At 35.4% G+C, this 10,579-nt stretch overlaps 1 protein-coding gene and 1 long non-coding RNA gene across 2 annotated transcripts; one reads left to right on the plus strand and one right to left on the minus strand.

The window, feature by feature from the left end:
* Nucleotides 1-301: 301 nt before the first annotated feature.
* Nucleotides 302-1,362, plus strand: LOC146921656 (uncharacterized). The gene is made up of 2 exons (XR_015012203.1): nt 302-733; nt 820-1,362. It is a non-coding gene; the product is annotated as an uncharacterized LOC146921656 (long non-coding RNA).
* Nucleotides 411-5,789, minus strand: CM3 (chorismate mutase 3). The gene is made up of 6 exons (XM_085714989.1): nt 5,516-5,789; nt 2,819-3,038; nt 2,643-2,729; nt 1,477-1,620; nt 1,042-1,134; nt 411-949 (listed from the first exon to the last, which is right to left on the minus strand). Exons 1-6 carry the CDS (start codon nt 5,782-5,784, stop codon nt 713-715), a joined length of 1,050 nt encoding a protein of 349 aa, XP_085571115.1. The 5' UTR covers nt 5,785-5,789; the 3' UTR covers nt 411-712.
* Nucleotides 5,790-10,579: the final 4,790 nt, after the last annotated feature.

Below are 10,579 nucleotides of genomic sequence, written 5' to 3' on the forward strand. Positions count from 1 at the left end.
GAGAGTGTAATTTACTTTAACTTATTATATCATTTCGTAACAAAAAAAAAATAGATTTTTGAAAGAAAAAAAAAACTATTCATACTTGCTTTTCATTTTAGCTTAAAATATTTTTTTCTAAAATTCTAAACAAATACTTAAAAATGATAAAAGTGGTTTTTTTTTTATACAAAAAAATAGATTATTTTTCTAAACAAACGGACCCATAATTTCATTTAGTCAAGAATCTCGATTCTCTTTGTTGATCCACTTCCATCTTTCTTTTATTTTTCTCAAGCTTTCATCCATGCTTCTTTTTCTTGTAATTTTTGGTTTTGATCTTAAAGAATCACTTGGTAGATGATCCAATGAACTTAATGGAGTAATATAGGTCCATATCACTATGCTTGAAAGATAAAGAAGTTGCTCCATGCTTGAAGAAGAACCTTATTTTCGCTAAATCACAAATACAATACAACATTTCCTCAAATAACGAAAGATATCAAAATCCTCAAACATCCTAAATTATCTTGCAGAAAATCACAAAATTTAAAGAAAAAAATGTGATAAACAACACCCTTCATCATTCTCCTCCACACAAGAAACAGGTGAAAAACTTTCATCAACCTAGAGTTCTTGAGTACTTGCATCAAGTAATCACATCAAGTTCTAAGAATTGAAAAGCAAAAATTACTTGATCAAGTTCTAAAAAGACGAAGCCATCTTCTTCTGTTTAATCAAGTCTTCGCAACAGGTATTCAACCTGCACTTCTTTCGTGAGAGGCATTATCCATTCACCATAAAGATTGCCAATCAAACCTGACTTGATTTTATATACAGGATCAGCTACATCACCTGCTTCATTGATCTTTACCACTTGACTGAATGTTCTTGCCTTCATTTCTACTCTCTTCTGCACTGATGCCTCCACTGATTCATATGTCAACAACTCCAGTAGCCGTTTCCTGTCCTGTGAATCATGATAAGCCATATCAAGATAAATTTTGTAGTGTTCCAATATAAGGACATAGGTAGTATATTATAAGGCAAGTAAATGCTTACTTTCGCTTTAATGGCAGCCTCATATACAGAAGGGCATTCTTGAAACTTTGCCTCAGCAACAAATTTTCCATAGTGGATTCTCTTTGAGAGAGCCTGTAACGATTATAATTTATAACAAAACACGGTATTTGTTTATAATATGAAGTATCCGTATAACAGTAATAATATATCGATTTTGTGTATTAGCTTGAAGGAGATTATTGAGAAATATTGAATTTTGTTTAATTAAGATAATCTCATGCAAAGTAAAAGGTAATAATTGTCTTCTAGTACTCAAAATTTCAATATAGACAAAGAAATGAGGTCATCATTTTGTTCCTACACCATATGGAGCCTCTAGGGTGGATTTCACTGTTATATACCACACATCAATTTCTCCTAACTTTGTTGAAAATGATAAAATATGTACCGTAACACTGGAAGCTTAATAGGTACCTGCAAGCAAAGAGTGTCACAGACCGCAGCTGATCCACTGTTACCATCATCTCCTGCTTTTACCAATCTTGGAAGGAGATTCTTAAAATACATATTCCAAATCATATTGTTTAGATTGATTGAATTGGCACAGTGATGCAGAACCTGGTTATGTATACAAGAGAAAATGGAAGGTAGATCAGTCAAAACCTATCAGCAAAATATTGCAAAAACTAAAAGCAAGAACTAGTCTTTTTTTATGAAATGATAGTCAACCAATTCAGTTGAACGAAGTAGGAACTAGGAACTAGGAAAGTGTTACTATAAGAGAATAGCTGAACTGAATGAAGAGATAATGATAATATAATGGATGAAATTACATGTTATAAAGTGGCTACTGCATGTGGCTTGACCTAGAATGGTCAATAGGTCATAGAGTGCAACTCATGCTAGTGAATTTTCTCTATATTTTTCCGATGAAAGTACTCATAAAATTCTTAGTAGGTCAAATCAGCTGAAACTGCATCTGCAATTTATGCTGGATGAACATGTAATCACTTACATTGCATGTGTGATCTACAATTAATTTTGGACGTACAAATGCATATGTTATTTTCTTTTGTTTTGAGCACATATGACTAGTGTAATAAAAGGTCAATAAGATAATCTGGTGTTCTCCATAATATACAAAAGACGGATTGAGATCCTCTCCAGTACCGGACACTTCCAGTAGGAGAACGAGATTTTGAATGATAAAAAAATCAATACATTAATCTCTCCTTTTTTTCCTATCCCTGTTCTACTGAAAGTGTCTAATACGAGAGGACCTCAATCTACAAAAGACCAAGTAAATTTGAATTCCTCTTGAGCATTATAATAGAAGGGCTGATACATTACCCCCATTTTAAACAGAAGTTGGTAGTCTTAAAATAAGAGTTAAAATCGTTTCCCTTTAGACGCCATATTCATCATCTACTATTACACGCCAAATGTTACAATCAGCCTCTCATTCTCACCAAAAGGTTAAAAACCATTTTCCAATCTTTACTCACCAAACTTGTCAAAATAAGAGAAATATTAAATACTTTCATGAAATTAATATAGTCTACAAAAAGGAAATTCAATGTTTGTTGAACATCAAATGAATTTTCACGTACGTAACAAGAAAGAAGATAAAATTTCAAAACCTGTGGGTACTTCATGGGAGGAAGCAGTGGCTCAGGTAAGTTTGTAGGGAAGAAAGCATGCTCATCCGGGCTCGTATATCTTCCCACCTAATTTAAAAAGGGAAGCCAAGCACACAAATTTTAATCACGAAATTCTTTTCTTTTCCATATTTTCATTGCCTAAAAAATGTAACAACCTGTGCATGAAGCTTTTCAGTTTCGTGGACCATATATTCAACCAAAGAGCCATGAAAACCATCTGAGAAGAACGCTTTGTCATATGTGTCTGCATTATAAGAATATTGAGCTCTCTCCAAAAGATTGAATATTATGCTATCTTCCTGCCTAATCAAAGAGTGTCTGATGCAGTCTAAAGTCAAGCTCCTACTTTCATCCACTCTTGTTTTACCTAAATGTCTGCACCAAAATAAACTGTCAGATATTGATCCAGAAGCTTGGACAACGAACGATTTCCATGGTTAAACCGTTAGAAGTTACCGTCTAAGATTTATATTACTATTACGATAAATTAGCGTGCATACGGGCACTAATGTTCTTGCCCTTCCGCGTTTTTTGGTCTCTTGTTTTTTTTTTCTTTCCTTTTTTTCCTTCTCAGATTGGGTAAAGGACAGGATTGTAAATAAAATAGGGGTATACCAAAAGTTAATATTCCCTTTATATATAAGTATAGAAAATTCAATTATTTGACTGGGTAAACGATAAAAAAATTATAAATAAAAATAGTTTAAATAAAGGTTAAAAGTGGAAGAAAAAATGCCACACCAAAAGCTTCTATCGCCTTTACGGATTGATCAACACACACAGCTAAGAAAGACCAAATGGGAATCCTGTTTATTCTAGAGCATAACTTGAGTGCAGAGATAGTAGGGACTAGCGAGGAGTAGTAGAAGTTGAGGAATTCTTTTGTTAGAATGATAATATGAGGGGCAGAGAATGTGACAGAGGAAATAATTCAGTAGCAACAGTGGAATTTGGCAGGAAAAACTAGCCTGGTTGCCATAGTTCCAATCCTACTATTGTAATTTTCATTTCCGATTCTTGCTATTTAGGATCCAAATCCCATTTTTTGTAATTGAGGAGAGGTTTCTCTCTTGTTGTAAAAGCAACTCTCACTAGAGTCCATATAGAGAGACTTAAACAATTTCAACATGAAGAAATCTGAAATAATACTAAACTAATCACAAACTATATAGCAAAGGCTGAAAACAATTAGAGAGCATTGGAATTTTGATAATTTATGCATTATCCTTTCTCATACCAAAAGGCTCTGGATGCTCTTCAGATTGCATATTAACAGCCAATGCTACAAATGCTAGTTATAGTTAAGCAAGTATGCTTGACAGATAGGTGCACACAGGGATACATAACTGGATGCGTGGATTAACTGCTTCACTTCCTGCTCTCACCAACAATGTTGAATAACATAGAAGCAAAAAAATTTCATTGGGAACAAAAGTTCACTTCCATTCATGTCTCTTCTCTTGGCCTGCAAACAATTATTGTGTTCTAATAGACAAAAGACAGAGGGGTAACCTTGGCGCAACTGGTAAAGTTGTTGTCATGTGACTGAAAGGTCACGGGTTCAAGTCCTGGAAACAGCCTCGTGTAAAACAGGGTAAGGCTGCATACAATACACCAAATGGTGGGACCCCTTCCCGGACGGACCCTGCATATGCGGGAGCTCTAGTGCACCGGGTTGCCCTTTTTAATAGACAAAAGACAGAAAAGAAAAAGAAAAAAAAAAACTGATTTGGGTATATTGTACCACAGGATCTAAAACATTCTAGTCCTTGTAATACAGACTTATGTTATGAGTCCCACATTGAAAGAGATAAGGTCTAAACATTATATGTGGGTGCAAGCCCAGACCTTACAAGCCGGTTTTTGTAAGGTTTTGAGTTAGGCCCAACCCAAAAGTTTAATATAGTATCGAAGCTCATCCAAGATCTGTTGGGCCACTTGCTACAAGGTCGCCACTATGAGGCCACACGACTCAGGTCACGCTCCAGATGCCTAGTCCTGCGCGTGAGGGGTATGTGTTAAGACTTAAGTGTTTCACATTGGAAGAGATGAAGCCTGAACAATATATGCGGGGCAATCCTCACCTTACAAACCGGTAGTTAAGTTACGTCGAACCTAAATTCTAATAACTTTTTCCTATTAAGACCTTAAAACAAATTCTTGTTGGTTTTAATTTGAAACATGAAAAATTTAATTTTTGATCCTTATTATTTTTTTGTTTTAGTCTTATTAATTAATATTTGTCGAACTTAGTGTATGTTTGGATTGGTAGTGAGTTTGGCAAAATCACACGTGTGATTTTGTGAAGCTTTAACGTGTAGTTTAACCATGGTGGCTCACTGTGATTATTTTAATTTCACTGTCAATCAGAACATGTACATCAATGCAGTCACTGCAAAGCTATTGAATCTCAGCCTGGATCCAATAGCTTTGCACCGGTGCAATGGCTACAGAGCTGCTGCTGGATCTAAGTGCAAGATCGAACTGCACTTACATCAAACAGCTCAGGTGCAGCCATAGGATTTGATTGGAAAATATTAGTATACATTGTTAAAGACCAGAACAGCAAATTCAATTCCACACCAAACAAAATGCATCACCAATATGAAATGAAAAGCCATAAAATTCATGTAGACTTATTCAAAAAAAAAAAAAAATCATGTAGACATACATTGCTGACATGGACAGCATTAGGATCTATTTCATAGACATTGCCACTACCACTTTTGACCAACAAACAAACAAGAAATTACACCTTTTATCACTAAAAAATAATAATAAGCTAGAAATCATAAAATAAAGTATAAAAATGAAAGGGTTGTTATAAAAAACAATAAAGGGTGGTGGTGTACCTGAATTGAAAGGAAGAAGAAGAGTGGGAGGAAGTAGCTTGAAGTTGAAGAGGGCGAAGAAAATTGTGGTGGTTACGAAGAAAAATGGTGGGTTTGGAAGGAAAATGCGAAATGGGTTTAGTTGGTATTGAACTAGTGTGTGCATGATGATGTTGATGCAACTGCAACAGAGATTCCATTGTACTACCTTTTTTGTTTGACGTTTTACGACAGGGACAGTTGACCCCGAAAAAAGAGGTTCTCAATGAAAACGATGTTTTTGTGAGCATAAGAGTAATTTTTTTTTTTTAAGTATTCATTAAGGTAAATTCAACATTAAGAAAAATTAAGAATTTTCAAAAACTATTTACCTCCCAAAGGGAAACATTAAGAAAAAAGATATTATGTGAGATTTTATGCAAATGATGTGGTTGAAAAAAATGGTATTTGATTATTTAGTTTAGAAAAATAAGATTTAGTTTTAGTTTTTAGTCCGATATAAAAATTTATAATTTATTTAGTAATAATTTTAATATGTGTTAATTAAGTTTTTGGTCCCTATAAATATCTGCAGTTTTGTTTTTAGTCCCTATAAAAATAGATCACACTTTTTAGTCCCTGCAAAATTTTCCGTTAGTGTTTTTAGTTCTTATAAAATTTTTAATCAGCATTTTTATTCCCTATAAAAAAAATTTCATCAACATTTTTGGTCCCTAAATTGCTTAAGGAAAATGTCACAGGAACTAAAAAGTGTGATTTTATTTTATAGGGACTAAAAACAAAATTGTGAATATTTATAGGGACTAAAAACTTAATTAACCCTTTTAATATTAATGGTTGAAGATTGTGGTTGTTTGTCGGAGGTGATGATAGACCTTTGTCAAAGTGGTAGACATTACACATAATGGTGGTCAGAAATAATAAGAGGTGGCATGAGTGGAGATCGGCGCTGGTCGTTGGCGGTATGCCATAAAACACTAATAATTTGTAGCACTAAACAAAACAAATAAAATAATAAAAAAGGTCTAACGAGTGTTCCCGGAGCACTCTTTAAGCATTCCAAAAGGGGAAATTATTTTATACAAAAAGTCAAATGTTTCAATTTCCAATGCATTTATTACAAAAAATTTAAAAAAAATTTACCTTTTAAATGTCTTAAAGAGTACCCCGGATACACTCGTTAATATTTCCCAAATGCAGGACATAGAACCAACCATACAATCAAATTTCTGGAAAATAATCTCTTAATACAATTTGGCAAAAGATGCACCAAATAAAATCATCAATTTTTTTTTGAGAGAAAACAAAATCATCAATTTGAAATCTAAAATTTATCAACCTTTCGCCACAAATTTTCATCAAAACTCAAAATCTACACATAATTTTCTAGTCACTCCAAATCCATTAGAAAACTAACTCAATTATCTACAACTTTCATGTTTACACCGAAAGCTAATTCAACACGGAAACAGGTGAAAAGACACAAGAACGCAACAATCGAAGTTCTGACACCACGCAACGAAAGCACAACAAGCAGTCACCCATGAGGGGCTGCCTTGCTGCGCTCAGGCGTGGAAAACCGCGCCCAGGCGTGGGAAGGCAGTAGCCCACCTGCGCTGCAGCTCTGTGCAGTCCCATTTTTTTTTGGGTTTCACCGTTTCGTCCGTAAAAACCTAACCGTTACTCCGAATCCGATTCCGTTTTCACCTACGCGTTCTATTCAACAAATCCTATTATATTTTACTGAAAAATATCATATTTTCAAATCTCCAAAACAGCTTATCCCAGAATCACGTATTTCTCAAAAACACTTAAAATCACTTTTTCTCAGAATCTCAACTTTCATCAAATCTCATGGTTCTATCATCCAAACAACATCTAATTATCACCCTATGGAATATCTAAGGTTTGTACACAAGTTCCACATCAATCTAACAAGTTTTTGTGGTTCAATCATCAAAATCGGTCATAAACCCTAATCCCTAATTCTCACAAAACTCATCCTAATTTATGCTAAATCCATTTCTCAGAATCATACACTTAATAATGTTGAAAGTTAGTCTCACCCTTACCTGGTTTTGATGAAAATCGCAGCTCTCCCTCTATTCTCTTCTTGTCTTGACTTTTCTCCCTTTTTCTCCAAAACCGTACGTTCTGTCTAAAACTTTTCTCAACCTAACTCCTTCTATTTATAACCTCACTTCTAATTTCTCTTTACACCTCAAAATTACTCTTTTCCTCTTTCTACCACCAAACTCTCTAAATCTATAAAACAACCCCACAACTTAATATTTTATTTTATTTTCGTATCTTATTTTATTAAATAATAAAATAAGTCTCAACACCTCATAATATCTCAAAAATCATAAAATTTGCATAAATCTTATAAACCACATAAATCACTCATAAATCATATAAATCACGTAAATCACTTATATCATATGATTATATGCTAAAACTCATTAAAATAATTAAATAATTAAGATGGGCGTTACAACTCTCCCAACTTATAGAATTTTCGTCCTCGAAAATTTACCTCAAGCAAACAACTCTGGATAAGACTCCAGCATCTTACTCTCTAGTTCCAACGCCAAGCTTTCACCAGTCGCTCCATCCCAAACGACTTTCACAAGAGGTATCTCTTTGCCTCTCAACTTCTTCACTTCACGACCTTCGATCCTCACTGGTAAGGTCTCAACCGTAAAGTTATCTCTAACTTGCACATCATCTCTTTGGATCACATGAGATGGATCCGGAACATACTTCCTAAGTTGCGATACATGAAAACATCATGCAAATTCGATAGATGCGGCGGTAAACTCACTCGGTAAGTCACCGTTCCAACTCTTTCCGATATCTGATACGAACCAATAAACTTCGGAGTCAACTTCTTTGACTTCAATGCACGACCAACACCGATCATCGGAGTAATTCTCAAGAACACATGATCTCCCTCTTGGAACTCAAGGTCTTTCCTACGCTTATCAAGATAACTCTTTTGTCGACTCTGCGATACTTTCATCTTTTCCTGAATCATCTTTACCTCCTCAGTAGTCTGCTGAACAATTTCTGGTCCTAGAATCACACTCTCACCTATTTCAAACCAACATAACGGAGTTCTACACCTCCGACCATACAAAGCCTCAAAAGGTGTCATCCCAATACTTGAATGATAACTGTTATTATATGTGAACTCTATCAACGGAAGATGACTATCCCAAGTTCCACCTTGCTCAAGTACACAAACTCTCAACAAGTCTTCGGGTGACTGAATCTTTTTTCCGACTGACCATCTGTTTGAGGATGATAAGCCAAACTCAATCTCAACTTAGAGCCTAAGGCCTCTTGCAAACTCTTCCAAAATCTAGAAGTGAATCTTGGATCTCTATCTGACACAATGCTTGAAGGGACACCATGCAGCTTCACAATGTCTCAAATATAAATTTCTGCCAACTGAGCTACAGGAAAACTAATATTAATCGGAATGAAGTGTGCCGACTTCGTCAATCTATCAACAATCACCCAAATAGCGTCATTCCCTTTAGGAGTATTCGGCAGACTCGTCACAAAACCCATGGATATACTATCCCATTTCCATTCTGGTACATCTAACGGTGTCATCAACCCAGCAGGTTTCTGATGCTCCACCTTCGACTTCTGACAAATCAAACAAGAGTACACAAATTGTGCTATATCACGTTTCATTCAAGACCACTAAAACAACTTCTTTAAGTCATGATACTTCTTTGTAGCTCCCGAGTGAATACTCAAGCTACTCCTATGACTCTCTTCAAGAATCATCTTCTTCATCTCATCATTGTCTGGAACACAAATCCTACCTCGAAACCTCAACACACCTTGATCATCAACATTAAAGTCACTATCTTCAGTTTGATTACTAGCAACCAACAAGTCCACAAATTTAACATCAACTTTCTGCGCATCTTTAATACTTTTCAAGAAATCATTATCAATTTTCAGCATTCCTAGCTTAACACTCCGAGACGACATTTCAGAGACTAAGCTCAAATCTCTAAACTGTTCAAGCAATTCAAACTCTTTAACCATCATAGCAGACATATGTAGAGTCTTCCTACTTAAGGCATCTGCAACAACATTCGCTTTACCCGGATGATACTTCAAATCAAAGTCATAATCTTTCAACAATTCGAGCCACCTTCGCTGCCTCATATTCAATTCTTTCTGATCAAACAAATACTTCAAGCTCTTGTGATTACTAAACACCTCAAATCTCGAACCATACAAGTAATGTCTCCAAATCTTAAGCACTAATACAACTGCCACTAATTCAAGATCATGAGTAGGATAATTTCGTTCATGAATCCTCAATTGTCTTGATGCATAAGCAACCACTTTACCATCTTGCATAAGCACACCGCCTAAGCCCGACTTGGATGCATCACAATACACCACAAAAGGTTCATCAGGTCTCGGCAAAATCAAAACTGGAGCCGTCGTCAGACTCTTCTTCAATTCGTTAAAACTATTCTCACAATGAACATCCCACACAAAGGTCTTACCTTTACACGTCAACTGCGTTAACGGAAGTGCTAACTTAGAAAATCCTTCTATAAATCTTCGGTAGTAACCTGCCAAACCCAAAAAGCTTCTAATCTCTGTAACCGACTTAGGAGTCTCCCATTGTGATACTGCTTCAACTTTGGACGGATCGACCGCAATACCACTACCAGAAATAACATGGCCAAGAAAACTTACTTCCTTCAACCAGAACTCGCACTTAGACAATTTAGCATACAACTTCTTTTCCTTCAGCACTTGCAAGACAATCTTCAAATGCTCAGCATGTTCTTCTTCCGTCTTAGAATAAATCAAAATATCGTCGATGAACACAACCACGAAGCGATCCAGAAATGCATGAAAAATGCGATTCATATATTCCATAAACACGCCAGGCGCATTACTAACACCAAAAGGCATCACCTTATATTCATAATGTCCATAACGCGTCCTAAAAGCCGTCTTCTGCATATCTTCATCTTTTACTTTAATCTGGTGGTAACCCGACCTCAAGTCAATCTTGCTGAACACACGTGCACCCACTAA

The sequence above is a fragment of the Medicago sativa genome, chromosome 5 (genome assembly GCF_051527215.1).
Source record: "Medicago sativa cultivar Bolivia chromosome 5, Bolivia_mono, whole genome shotgun sequence".
Taxonomy (NCBI): Eukaryota; Viridiplantae; Streptophyta; class Magnoliopsida; order Fabales; family Fabaceae; genus Medicago; species Medicago sativa.

Excerpts from the sequence above, each read along its gene's own strand:
- CM3 (XM_085714989.1), bottom strand. The coding sequence starts at position 5,784 with ATGCTCACAAAAACATCGTTTTCATTGAGAACCTCTTTTTTCGGGGTC. Across the intron at positions 3,039-5,515 it reads TCTTCTTCCTTTCAATTCAG|ACATTTAGGTAAAACAAGAG; the intron begins GTACACCACCAC and ends ATTTTGGTGCAG. Across the intron at positions 950-1,041 it reads AGGCTGCCATTAAAGCGAAA|GACAGGAAACGGCTACTGGA; the intron begins GTAAGCATTTAC and ends CATGATTCACAG.